The following is a 13594-nucleotide window of genomic DNA, read 5'->3' as shown; positions in this document are numbered from 1 at the left end:
TTTTAAAGGATTACACATTTCTGTGAATGAGAATAGCCCCTGCTGTTACCCTAGCTAAGATAAAATTATATGGGTTATCCTCCTGTCTGTTGTTCAACCTGACCACCAACTGAGGGCAAGACAAGATTTCACTCCATACATAACGGGGTGAATTGTGAGAGTTTTATATTTTCCTCTGAAGCATCAGGCATTAACCACTGTTGGAGACAAATTACTGGATGTCATTAGATTGCCTCTGTGTGAAAAATCTTATGTTAACCCCTCCCTATACCCATATCCTTCCTTAGAGGTTTTTAAGGTCAGGACTGACAAAGCCCTGGCTGGGATGATTTAGTTGGAGACTTGTCCTGCTTTGAGCAGGGGGTTGGACTAGATGACCTCCTGAGGTCCCTTCAAACCCTGATATTCTATGATCTAACAAGGCTGAAAAATGATTTGCTTTAAAGTTGACTTTCCAGGTAGATCTTAAGTTCAGGATCCTCTCTGAATAGTTTATTTTTAAAGCAACATTCCCCACATTGAGAAATGTATATAAAAGAAACAAAACACAACACCTACAAGTGACTGTGGTGACCTATCTCCTAGAGCCATAGTTTTCAACCTTTTTTCATTTGTGGATCCCTAAAAAATTTCAAATGGAGGTGCGGACCCCTTTGGAAATCTTAGACAATCTGCAGACCTGCAGGAGTCTGCGACCACAGATTGAAAACCACAGTCCTCGATGAATGCTGATGGGGCATATTTGCTTTTAAATGTCTATGTTCAGAAAGCTTTGGTTCATATATATATTAGGGAACTCCTGAAGTTAAGACCTATAAGGAAACCCAGCCACTAAGGAAAAACACTCTTTTAACTTAGCAGCATCCTTTCTGCAAATATGTGTAGAAAATAACTGTATCTAACTGACATTGCGTGTTAACCTGGTGAGCCTGGAAATGGTCGAGATGTGATACCATTTGTTGGGCCACAATGCCTACAAAAAATTTGACAGTGGTTAGGTTGTTGCTGTGCTTGGCCCACAATATCAATATTGTCTCACTGTTTCCTGGTACTCCCCCGTCTCGCTGTATCCGTCTGGTGTCTTGCACTTAGATTGTAAGCTCTTTGGGGCAGAGATTGTCTTTTTCTTCTCTGTTTATACGGCGCCTAGCACAAAAGTTTCTATTGCAGTATAGAATAGAATAGAAAATGCTAAAGCAGCCTTAGGTACAGTGATGCTACCAGCCCACAGTTAGTATATTACAGTGCAAACTGCTAGCTCTCCCGCACCCGGTAGCTGCTGACTAATAGTGCGGCATTGACTCCGGACTCAGAGGCAACTGGGACTTTTGTTCTCAGTGGTGAGGCCGGGAGCTTAATGTAACACGGTTATGTAGCCAACCTCCTTTATGCAAAAATAAGCAGAAGGGAGTTTCCGGGGGGGGATGCTTAGTGCGACTGCTCCCGAAGGAGCTGTTAGCCCCGGGTAGTTGTAGTGTTACTGGTTCCTGTAAAACTCAGGGTGGTTCCCAAGTCTCTGCACGAACCTGGTCACAAGGGTATTCCGATCAATCCGGACTCTCATGTCTTCGTTCTGCTGTTGCAGGACCTGCAATTTTTCTTCCAGTATTGTGTTTTTTTCAGCCTGCAACACGAGAAGGGCTTGCTGAGTTTGCAGCAGTCGCAGCACTTGATGCGGGGGAATTTGGGGTTTAATCCCTAGGAAGAAGCTCTCTTTTCCTTACAGTAAGAGCTAACAATCCTTGTCAGGGGAAGGTAGATTATCCTGGCTGCAGATGCGATTTTAGGTTGTGAATGGTTCACCAGCACGTCACTCCCATGAAATCAGTGGGGTGACACTGGTATGGCACAGGAGTGAGGCAGCGGTGAATTAGGTACAATGTTCTGAGTCAAGGGAGTCAACCTTTCCCCCCCAGTACCCCTGTTATCCGTACTGGACCCCTCTGCTCCGCCCGCAGAACCTCCCGAACATGTGTCTGAGTTCCCCCTTCCAAAGGGCAGGGGAGTCATGGTCCCCTGACATCTGCTGGGGTCACACACCCCACATTGAGACCTCCTGTAACAGGGTTATATAAATCATATCCCTCGTGGAAGCAGAACCCTAGTGTCTGGCATGGCTGAGAAACAGCACAAACAGAATGACTGGAGACCACCTAGGCCAGGGCATGCCACTGTATCAGCTGTTTCCACATTCAGCTTTAGCTTAAGGAAGCAGCAGGTTAGAGAATGTTGTTAAGAAGTCTGAGCTGCGAAGGTCTATTTCACCCTCTATCTGTTCAATCAACTGGGTTCCCAAACTTCCCCATAAATAGAAACAAAGCTTGCTAAGTGCTGTGCTAAAGCAGCCAGCCCGGCTGCCCCACTGTGGCAATGGCTCATCCTGTCACTGTGTTAGAAGCCTGCTGTAGTTCACACAGGTCAAGTCTCACAAAATGGCTTCACTTTACAATGAAAACATAACTCCTGGTTAACTGAAAAGTTCATACCTGGCGAGACCAAAACACAAATAGAGAGAGAATAGAGTGGCTAGGAGGCAGTGTTATCTTTATGGTGGGGAGCTATAATTCAAAGCACTCGCAGCATGACCCTAACCTGGGATTTCTGGTTGCACCCTCGCTAATTTACACTGCTGAGCAAGACTTCTCACCAATTACTGAATTAAGGAGCCACACGGCACAAGTGTCCTCTCCTTCTTCCACCCATGTTGCTCCCGCCTTGTTGGCTGCCCCTACTCCTGACTTTGGAGGTAGGGAACAGGGACAGCTGGTGCTCCATACTTAGCTATAGGGATGCAGGAATCACAGCGGCCCCCCTCCTCCACTGTCTCCTCCCCTAGCTAACCTCCCACTGCAAGCGGAGCAGATTTCAAAGTGAAAACCAGAGAGACCAGCACGGGGAATCATGGAGAGGTTTTGGGGGATGTTATGGGGATGAAGGAGGCTGGTGGGGAAGTAGATAAAAAGAAGCACCCCCTTCCCACTCTCCCTTTCAGAATGAAAAACTGGGACACTTCACAGGAAAGTGCAGGGGGCAGAAAACAGTATTTAGCCCTCTGTGATCCCTTCATTGTGTTTTTCCAGTCCCAGCCTCCTCCCACTCCAGTTTAGCTCCTAGCTTCCTATCTCCCTGTTCTGGGAGGGGAAAATGATAACTGACCAGCTTTTCCAGTTCCATGATCCTCTTTTCCTGTTGATGAATGAGCTGATTTTTCATTTCCAAAACCTGCTTCAGGCTATTCATGTCTTCTTCTAGGTGCTGATATGGAGCTAGTGCAACCTAGGAAAAGAAGGATGACAGTGAATTCTAAGTTTTCCAACTGTAATCATGTATTCAGCCACTTGGTAAAATTTTCCCAAACACCCAACTGATTTAGAGCCTAACTCCCATGAAAGCCAAGGGGATGCAGGCTCCGAAATCACTGGGGGTGTTTTGAAAATGTTACCCACTATCACCATTCAATCATTTTAGCTATATACCTAACTTCATAAGAGAGACACGGTGGGTGAGGTTCTTGCAGTAGGTGAAAGAAGTCTGAATGTTACTCAGTACCCATGACCCAACCCACTGCTAGGTCTCCTAATATACAGAATTGTTTATGTCTGTGCGGAGCTTTACTCTTTCCGGAGAAGAGCACAAGTGTGAAATAGCAACAAAATTCGGAGATGGGGGCTGGGTGTTTGCAGGTTAGAACAGTAACGGATCACGCTGTCTGTGGTGTATGTGGCAAAACAGGTGAACTATTCATAAAGATTAAAGTCCCAGAGGGGAGAAAGACAGTGAATCGGGACACAAAGATACTCCCCTTTCCAGCTTAGTATTTCTGAAGTTCGAGGGCTAGGGTTCAATTTACCAAAGCAGTATTGGCCCACACTTTTTTCTCAGTTACACTGAATGGAATCCAGAGTAATACCAATGACTTCAGTTACTTCGGCTTTACAAAGCTACAACTCGCTCCACTGTCGCTGGTGTCAATACTCCGGATTTACAGCAGTGTACCTCAGAACAGAATCTGATCCTTTACACACATTTTGCTCTGAGAGGGCAAGTTCACCGGCATACCCCAGTCGTTTGGCTGCTCGGATGGAAAAAAGCAGGCGCTGACCTCAATCTAGCCCATGGAAAGTTCTAGAAAGGCACTAGAAAGCAGGGAGTTCTGCATTCTCAAAAGGTATGTGGGGCCCAACGTTAGAAAATGGTCTTCATTAGGTCCAGTTTCCTACAGAGTCTGCTAATAATGGGCTTCATTTCGACCACCAGCTTTAGGGATTCTACTGCTTTGTCGTATTTTGAACAGGATGTTGATGGAATAAACCTCTCCTGTGATATCCCCTGGGCCAGACAGTCCATTACGGGAAAAATGAGGACGGATAGCAAAGAATCCCAGCAGGGTGAGGGGGAGAGGCACATTAATATGAAAAGATGTGAAGAGGTAGGAGAAACACCACAGAGGGGAGAAGAGAGAGATGATTGGGGGTACTAAAAAGTAATGGAGGGAGCCAGAGAAAAAGCCCAAGAAACAGAACTACAGAAGCAAGTGAGAAATAGATAAAATGAAGCAAAACCAGAAATGGATGGATAATGACCCAGTAATAAGAGAGAGTGGGAGAGCTTTGTATCCAGAGCCACATGTAGATTCCAACCCCCCCTACAAAGCTCAGGATCCAGAGCTTTGGTTTGGGCCCATTTGAGCTGAGATTTCCTTTGCTAATAATCTACCAATACAAATGTGGGCCATATTTACAAGCAGGTCCTGCTGTTTTTAAAATGTATATTAAGGTTGTTAGCTACCTCTAGTTGCTCTTCAGTGTTTTTCTTTAAAGCCTCTTCAAATCGCTTTGCCTTGTCCCTTAGAGAATGGCTCTGGAAGGTGAGGGTATCTACTTGGTCCTGCAATTAATGACAAATAAAAAAACCATTAGGCTCTAATGATGCAAATAATTTCCCACCACTGCCAAAGTACATGGGGGAACTGAGTAGAAGGGCTTAGAAGCTACTGCGAGGTGACATTTTTACATGAAATCACTCAAACTCACAGTGGAGATTTTGATAACTTGGTAACTAACAGAATCAGGATTTCACGTGGAGAACCGGAGATTAATCATCTGGTTAGCTTAAATTGGCCACCAACGGCTGCTTCTAAAACTGTATCAAGCTAAGACATCCCAGCCCTTTTGGCTGTGTGAGACCCAGTCCACTTGCTTTGAAGGACAGGCATGTTTGTGTCATACACATGAAGCAGATAACCTCTACAAGGTTAGTGCTCCTCAGGGATCAGCGTGGGGAGGTACTCAAATACTGCTCACAATCCCAAGCTTCAGAGCAGCTAGAAGCCTCGGCTAAAATGATAAGCAGTGAAAGAGTCAGGAGCGGTGCCAGTTTCTTCCCAGTGGGGAGGCTGAGGTGGGCTACACAGAAAATTGTGGGGCTGCACCCCACATCACCACAAGGCCACACCCCCTGTTCCTCCTCAGGTAAGTTCTGGTCCCACCTCCTCCTTCCCCCTTGGGGCCCCGTTCCCCAGGCCAGGTCGGAGGCTGGAAGCCAGAGCCAGGCAGTGCAAAGCAGCTGATGCGCTGGCTGGTGCCATGGTTTGAGGGGCCATGCCACTCCCCCGTCTTCTCCTCTTGCTGTTGTTGCTTGGGGCCCCAGGGTTGCAGCTCTTCCTCAGCTCCCCACCACCCTTCGACTGCTCGCAGCCGACCTGGCTCCAGGGCTGGCAGAGCCCTCAGAGAGCAGCAACCATGGTGGCAGGGCCCAGGAGCATGGGATGGAGTGGGTCAGTCCAGGCCGCTGTGGGGAACCGTGGATCCTCCACCTGCCCTGAGTGGCGTGCCCCGGCAGATGGGGACACAGGCCAGGGGCTGCTCTCAGGCCTCCCGGCCTCCTGTCTGGGCTTACTTCTGCACTGCTTCTGGTGACGGCACTACCTTCAGAGCTGGGTGGCCAGAGAGTGGTGGCTGCTGGCCGGGCACCCAGCTCTGAAGGCAGCACTGCTGCCAGCAGCAGCTGAGAAGTAGCTGCATAACATTTAACCTTTGCCCTGGGAGGGGTGGCTGTAGGAGGCTAAGACAAATTTTGGGGTGGCTATAGCCCTTGCAAGCCTCCCCTCCCCCCAGTGCCACCTCTGGAAAGAGCTAACATGATTGACTTTGGACTGTCATCATTATGTTTCAGAGTTAACACTCCACTAAGATGAAAGGGGGTTGTTCACAGCACTCTAAGGACCAAATGCTAAAGCCCAAATAAATGGGCTTTGCTAGGAGGCATCAGATGGGTTAGGGGAAAATAATTCCCTCTCAGTCCAGCAGCTTGGTTCAGAATAGTTGCAGAGCTGCTATCCATCAGCTTTAGCAGCATCTGGGATCTCTGCCATCTTCGTGAGGAAAATGATGAGGTGGAGAATTAAGGATTGTGGAGTCAAGTAACAAAGGATCTGCTTGCAACTCTTCTTCCTTTGCCTTGCTAGAAAATTTAACTTGGGATCTGAAAACTACGCTGTGTTCTTTTTGCCTCTTGCATCATTATCAGTGACAGAGATTCTGCAGTCAGAATGTAGGTAACTCTTTTGATGATGATATATGAGGCAGAACAGAATCCAGCTTACTCTTTCATCATGGCATTAGCTCTGCAGCACTAAAACAATACTACAGGTTATAAAACAACTCACCTAGCCCAGTGATGGGATTCAAGAGACACTCAATGTATTTTTGACCCTGGTGAAGGCTTCAGACTGAAACATGTAGGTGCTATTGATCCTACTGCTATAGCTAATCTCTTTAATTACTTTATGGAAAAAAGGATTTTAAATGTTAACCTCAGTGAACCACTGTCTTGGAAGTTTCAGTACTCATGCAGGTGCATTATTTAACAGTGACAGCTCTGCCTCATGATGAGCACAGAGTTCCTGATTGTGGCCTGTGGATGACTTTGCACGATAGCAAGGAAATCTTGTTTTTGTAAGTAAGCAAGATACACAGGAGGGGACCAATGATTTGAGAAACAATCTGATCAGAAAAGTGATTGTATTAAAATGGCGCATTAATAGGTCAAGATTTTAATATTCCTACCTTACGTACAGCATCTGCAAAAGCTGCAGTTGCTGTGGAGGCCAATCATTTTGAAGTTCTGTCTTTTGTCTGCGTAAAATCTTAACCATAACCTTCCATTAATGTAGTTTATTGCACCGAATAATAGAACCACTGATAGAATTTTCAATTCTATAGCTACACAGTCAGTGCTGCTGCAATAGCTGTGTGGAATTGTGCAAGTTACTTGGTTTTTGAAAAGCAAAATTAGTCTTTGACTAGATAAACAAGCAGCGCTAACACCATTTAACATGGCACCTTTACTTGTTCATACAAGAGCTGCACATTTAGCATGCATCACAGGGACACACTTTCTCCTGGTGGATTTCGATCTCAGTCTAGAGAACAGAAAGCTGAATTTCGCTATACCCATTCTAAGTTGATCTGATTTTCAGCTGGTCATTATGGGGAGAAATTGTGTCAGGCAAACAGAGACAGGACAGTGCAAGTGACAGATTAGAGCTGCAGAACCCAAAGGGGAGATTTTACAAATTGGTATATAAAACTATTGTGAGGACAAGAGTCCAGCTGGGATGGATGAGGAAAGCTAGATTTTGCTCCCATTCACTTGGCTGGGAGCAAGATGGGCCTGAAGAAGGCAAATGAATCAAAACATTTTTTAAAAAAACTTCTTAAAATCTATTTCCCCAGCTGCAATTTCTTTGCTTTTGGGGTTTTCCCTCTTCTCCTTCAGGCACATTTAGCATTTTGCTGCTTCCACTGGAGGGAGAGAAGCTGAGGAGGCATCTTTGTAGCTAGCATACAGCTTGAAAAGAATGAGCACAAGAGCCAAGCAGAGCAGAGGGGTTAGCCGATCAGCACAGATAAAATGTGCATAATTGCTGGACAGTCCTTTAAAAATCATCATACAGTAATTATGCAAATCCCTAAACTCGGATTGACTAATAACAGCAATTAGCCAATCAGAGTGCCAGGATTCACATACTATAGTTATTGAGAACTATTGGCATGGTCATGTTGCAAATCAGACATCCAGAACCCATCCGTGTTGGGGGGACTGCCTTACTGAGAAAATGCTGTACAGTTAGGGGGCAGTAACTATACAGCAGCCCTTAGACTGGCTGAGAGAATTCCATGTCACTAAAGTGCTATCATAATGACCAGTTTTGCAGCATCATTGGGCTTTGGACATAACAAAAGTATTAACCTGGAGTGACAGCCGCAGTTTTTCAAAACTCTCTTCCAATTCTTTCTTTTCCAGTTCGTGGGCAGACATCAGTTCTAGGGAAAATCCACAAACATTACATTGCTAAATGGCTCTAAGAAACAGTATAAATCATGGACAGCGAGTACATTTATCTTCCCTATCATGAACCAAATTTTATTAGGAAGGCAGCTCTAGTGGACTGAGTAGGGCCTAGGAGCCAGGCAATAACTCACTTCATGGCCATGGGCAAATCACAAAAGCCTAAATTTTCAAAAGCATCCACTGATTTTGCGTGCCTCCATTTCTGAGGGCCTTGTAATCAGAGGTACTGAGAACACACAGCTCTCACTGAGTCTGACTGGAATGGTGGGCGCTCAGACCTCTGAAAACCAGGCCCTTAATATTTCTAGGCATGCATCAAAAACTGAAGTACACTGAATGAATGGACAATATTAAGTTTGGGCCTTAAATCTCTTGTATGTGTCCAGGTCCCCATCTGCAAAAATGTGTGTAAGAATATTTACCTAGGATTCTTCACAGAAATACTGGGAGGGTTAATTAATTAATGAGCACGTTGTACTTTGAAGATCATAAAGTACTATATAAGTATTATATGATTCTTTTTATAATTATTGGAATAAGTCACCCACCTATGATTTAATAATCAGAAGTAGATTAAAGTTTAAGAACTAAACCAATTGTAGCAAACTGTGATTGAATAAATAAAATCAGCTCTCTCCAATGAGCCTTGTTCATGAATGCTTGGAGTACATTACAATTTAACTGGTGCAATGCCATTTTCATCCACAAGAGGGTACTTGAAACCTGTGCTATGAGAAGAACCCACAAAAATTCTGACAGCACATGCCTCAACAGTAACACTGGAGTTCCATCACTGAAAAATGAAGTAGTTGAGTAGTTAAAAATATCCTCAGTCAGGGAAGAGTTTTGTTTTCAAAAGGAATAATAATTTTAAAAGATATCAAACTATTTTCTGTCTATAGGATGAGGAAACAGGTTGCAGAGTTCAACTAACATAGAGTAGATGGTTCTGAATTGTGTTTCTAAAAGGCTGAGCACAAACCTAAGCAATATTACTTAATTCAGGAATGTAATAGAAAAATCTAGTACAGTGGTACAGGGTGCACTAGGCCAAGACATCCCTTGCTAGAGGCTTTGGCGTCCTGCCACACCCATCCCAGGAAAGGAGCAGTAGAGGACTCCTCCAAGCAGCCTAGAGTGGCTGCAGGGGAAACAGCCAATCAGAAAGGCTGCAGGAGGGCCATATAAAAGAAGCTCCAGAGACAGTTCCTTGCTGGAGCTAGAGCAGTGGCTCTCAGCCGTTCCAGGCGACTACCCCTTTCAAGAGTCTGATTTGTCTTGCGTACCCCCAAGTTTCACCTCTCTTAAAAACTACTTGCTTACAAAATCAGACAAAAATACAAAAGTGTCACAGCACACTATCACTGAAAAATTGCTTACTTTCTCATTTTTACCATATAATTTGACTCTGTGTCTGTCACAGAGAGGTCATGGAAGTCATGGAATCCATGACTTTGCATGATCTCTGTGACTTCTTCAGGGGCCAGTGTGGCCCCAGGGCCACCTAAGCAGCTGGCTTTGGGGCCAGTTGCTCAGGTGGCCCACAGGACAGCCACATCAGCTGCTGCTGGAGCAGCCCCGGGAACAGCCATATCAGCTGCTGCTACTGTGGCCCCCGGCAGCAGTCCTGGAGCAGCCATGGTCCACTGGCCACTGCAGCGGTCCCCGGGCAGCTGGACAGAGCAGCCATGGTCCGTGGCCCCCAGCAGCAGTCCCTGGCTGGCCATCTGGAGCAGCTGCAGTCCACGGTCCCGGACAGCTGGTGTCACAGGCCCTGGGTGCCCCCCCTTTCCCCAGCAGAAGCCCTCCCGGCTCCCCCCTAGCAGTGGCCCCCATGGATGTCCCCCAGCAGCACCCCCCCCCCCCAAGATTTAATCACAGGTACTTTTAGTATAAGTCATGGACAGGTGACAGGCCATGAATTTTTGCTTATTGCCCGTGACCTGTCCCTGACTTTTACTAAAAATACCCATGACTAAATCATAGTCTTACATAGAATTATTTTCTTACATAGAATTATCAAATAAATCAATTGAAATATAAATATTGTATGTATATCTCAGTGTACAGTATATAGAGCAGTATAAACAACTCATTGTCCGTACGAAATTTTAGTTTGTACTGACTTCGCTAGTGCTTTTTATGTAGCCTGCTGTAACACAGGCAAATATCTAGATGAACTGATGTACCCTCTGGAAGATGTCTGCATGCTCCCCAGGGGTATGCGAACCCTGGCTGAGAACCAGGGAGATACAGAAGTGCAGATGTTGTTCCTGGCTGGTCAGAGGGAACTGCAATACCATAGACAGCTCAGTGCTTGCAGGGACCAGGGGAGCGAGGAAAAGCTCCTGCCTGGCTGCTGGGCCTGAAATTAGATGAGTCCTGAGGTAAGGATGAAGCTTTGGTGAAGGCTGGGGTTGTGGGGAAGTGGCCCAGGGAACTGAAAGCAGTGTAATTAAAGAGACATGATGGCATGTGTATGCTATTCTTATGATCCCTGGGCTGGGACCCGGAGTAGTGGGTGGACCAGACGTCCCCCACCCATAGCTACTGTGGAACTGGCCTACAATCGGACAGCAATAAACCCCCAGAAGGGGAACTGAACTACTTAGTGGCCCAGCTGGGGAGCTAGGAACCAGAATAGACTATGAGGGCGAAACTATTGCCTCCAGGCAGGAAGCCCTGGGGGTATGGCCTGATACTAGGGCCAGGACTATTTAAAGACAGCAGACACACCCAATCAGAAGGGGTGCTTGAGAGAGGTGGGGTGCCATGCCGTTACATAGTTATTTAAATATTAGGCATCCGGTGTTTGTTTGTGTGTGTGTAAGAGAGAGTGGTACCCACTGCATATCAATCCACACAAGAAAATTGATGTGTTTTGTGTTTTATTCTGAAGTGCCTGTGTTCTGATTGTCTGATCAGATCACATGGACACACAACAATAAGGCAAAGGATTGAGGGTAAAATTTTCATAAGTGTCTAAGTGACTAAGAAGCATATGTCTATTTTCCAAAGAGATTTAGGTCCAGATTTTAAAAGGTATTTAGGTGTTGCTCTGCTCAGCACTGCAAGGCCTAAGTTATTTTGGAGCTTAAATCTCATTTTCAAAAGTGAAAGTCAAGGGGACTTAAGTTCCTAAATGCCTCAGTCACTTTTGAAAATGAGACTTTGGTTCCTAAGTCTCAAGGTATTACAGTGCTGATCGGAGCAACATCTACATATCTTTAAAATGCAAGTCTCGGAAACCTAATTCCTATTGACTTTCAATGAAGTTTAGGCTTCAAAGTATCTATATCTCTCCTGACAATGGGATGTAGGCTTCTAAGACAATGAACATTTTTGAAAATTTTACCCTAAGTTCTGGATCTCCATTACCTGGGAATATCACCAATACAGACAGAATTCAGCTCTCAGTTGCAACTATGCAGCTCCCTGTGACTTCAAAGGGAGTCATGCATTTGAATCTCATTTGGCATAATGCAGACTTCTCATACTGTGAGATCCTGAGTGGTGCAGAGAGCCGCCAAGTGAAGCTATGGGAAGTTGAGTGCTCAGCACCTGGTGGGATCAGGCCTGAAGTTGTTCACAGTTTGCTGATCACAGCATGACAGTTCCTTCCAATCTGAATGAAGGATTCCTCCCATGCAGTATTTCGGTCTGAAATGCACTGGAGCACTAACCGCTTCCTTTTTTAGCTCCCTTTATAGGTGTTTAATGCTACTCACTGGTGGGCTTATATACAACACCATTAGCACCAGGGTCTTCATTTTAAATCATATCACGGCTGCACTCTCCAACGCAGCCGTTTAATTTCTTTTGTCTCCACGGTTAATGCTCACCATCCTTCACAGCCTAAGACTATTGGCTAAAACTAACATTTCATTTCACGAAGGGCCTGACTGTGCATGGTCCCCAGTACCTCTCAATTCTCACTAACCCCCAGAGAGCGGAGGGCAGGTGTCACCTTGCAGGGTCCAGCTTGACATTAGCAGTGACATGTCTAGTTTAAGGCTGTAACCATGCTGCCATAAAAACAACTGTCCTTTCATTATTCAGGGGTCAAAATCATTTGCACATACTGTAGGTATCTATTATACGCCACATCAATCAGTATAAATTCCCTAGAACTGGCCAGTAATGTAGGCTTATGATATTATTCTCATCAAAGCCCCTGGTGTAACAGAAAAGCTGGCACGCAGTTTTACAAAACGAAGGGCAGGAATTGGTGACTACACTGGGCTGGATTCTATGTGCCTGCCGGGAGCCTCTCTGCAGTGACAATGTGTGCGTAAGGTCTTGCATTTCAATAGTGGCTGACCAGGAAGGGGAAGGTGTTGGGGAGCAGCCATTCTACAACGCTGGCGCCCATAGCAATAGCCCTTAACTTACACCTGGCAAAATCAAACCTCTGCCCATTGCAGCACTGACTCTAAAGTGCAGAGTTATTCCCTGCCCTGTATTTATGAGTGAGTTCAGTCTAATTTTAAATGTGTACAACAATGATGTTTCCATTAAGAGTGACTGGAGTCCTCATGTGTTCTGGAGTGGATGTCGGGGTATACTAAGCAATCAAAAGGCATGGGTTCTGCCTTTTCTAGTCAACCCCATCTTAAGCATTATGCATGTACTGAGGTGCTTTTCTGCTCTCATCCTTGGCAGCAAAGACAGCCGATGAAGGTTTATAGGGTTTCATTGTGGAATATTGTTTCCTCCCTTTATCACCTCCCTACAGTGCAACTACATAGAGAGAATTCAGTCCAAAGTTAGAGGGCCAGGGTTATCGGTCAACTGTGATTTTGTCATCTGATGGGGATTAAGGAGCTTCAAGCCTATCTCACAGCACTCCCAACTTTAGGACTAGGATGGTTCCGTATGTATAAATGTCTCAGGATTACCTTGAACTTTGTTGCCATGCTCATCCTGGAGTACTGCAATGGCAACTGTATGATTGTTTTCTATCTCTAACATTGCAGCTTCGTGAGTGGCTGAAATATCTTCCACCTGTTCAAAAGACAACAAAATGAAGTTATGGACAGAAAAATATTAGTGCTATGAAGCACCAACAGGAGGAACTATCAGAAAACACCAGGGACGTGGAAAATTACAGATGACATGGATTGAGTGCAACAGTTCTTACGTTATCGAGTGTAATGATTAATTGCAGAAAGTGTGTTATGACTCCCCGAGTGACGGCATGTGGCCACTGCAGCCTGCTTTGCTGCTCTTGCAACTTAAT

The 13594-nt window shown here is 45.4% G+C and overlaps 1 protein-coding gene and 1 long non-coding RNA gene across 8 annotated transcripts in view; one reads left to right on the top strand and one right to left on the bottom strand.

Annotated features, from left to right (window-relative positions):
- MTUS2 (microtubule associated scaffold protein 2) overlaps positions 1-13594 on the bottom strand; it is a 502895-nt gene that overhangs the window by 15492 nt on the left and 473809 nt on the right. For 6 of the 7 annotated variants that reach the window (XR_012158528.2, XM_073340900.2, XM_073340891.2 and 3 more), the window contains 5 exons: positions 13254-13359; positions 8254-8327; positions 4789-4887; positions 3157-3276; positions 1527-1624 (listed from right to left, as the gene is read on the bottom strand). Coding sequence is in view for 6 of the 7 variants with exons in the window: in XM_073340900.2 (XP_073197001.2) it covers positions 1527-1624; positions 3157-3276; positions 4789-4887; positions 8254-8327; positions 13254-13359 (497 nt within the window). In the remaining variant the exon portion in view is untranslated. The remainder of the gene's footprint in view (positions 1-1526; positions 1625-3156; positions 3277-4788; positions 4888-8253; positions 8328-13253; positions 13360-13594) is intronic. The other variant, XM_073340921.2, reaches the window with a different exon arrangement.
- The window catches only part of LOC140910354 (uncharacterized), a 27270-nt gene extending 13676 nt beyond the window's left edge, over positions 1-13594 (top strand). The window contains exon 3 of the long non-coding RNA XR_012158549.1: positions 13332-13594. This is a non-coding gene — a long non-coding RNA (uncharacterized LOC140910354). The remainder of the gene's footprint in view (positions 1-13331) is intronic.

The sequence above is a fragment of the Lepidochelys kempii genome, chromosome 1 (genome assembly GCF_965140285.1).
Source record: "Lepidochelys kempii isolate rLepKem1 chromosome 1, rLepKem1.hap1, whole genome shotgun sequence".
In the NCBI taxonomy this organism is placed as follows: Eukaryota; Metazoa; Chordata; order Testudines; family Cheloniidae; genus Lepidochelys; species Lepidochelys kempii.
The sequence above is the reverse complement of the archived record's forward strand: the minus strand, read 5'-3'. Positions and strand labels throughout refer to the sequence as shown.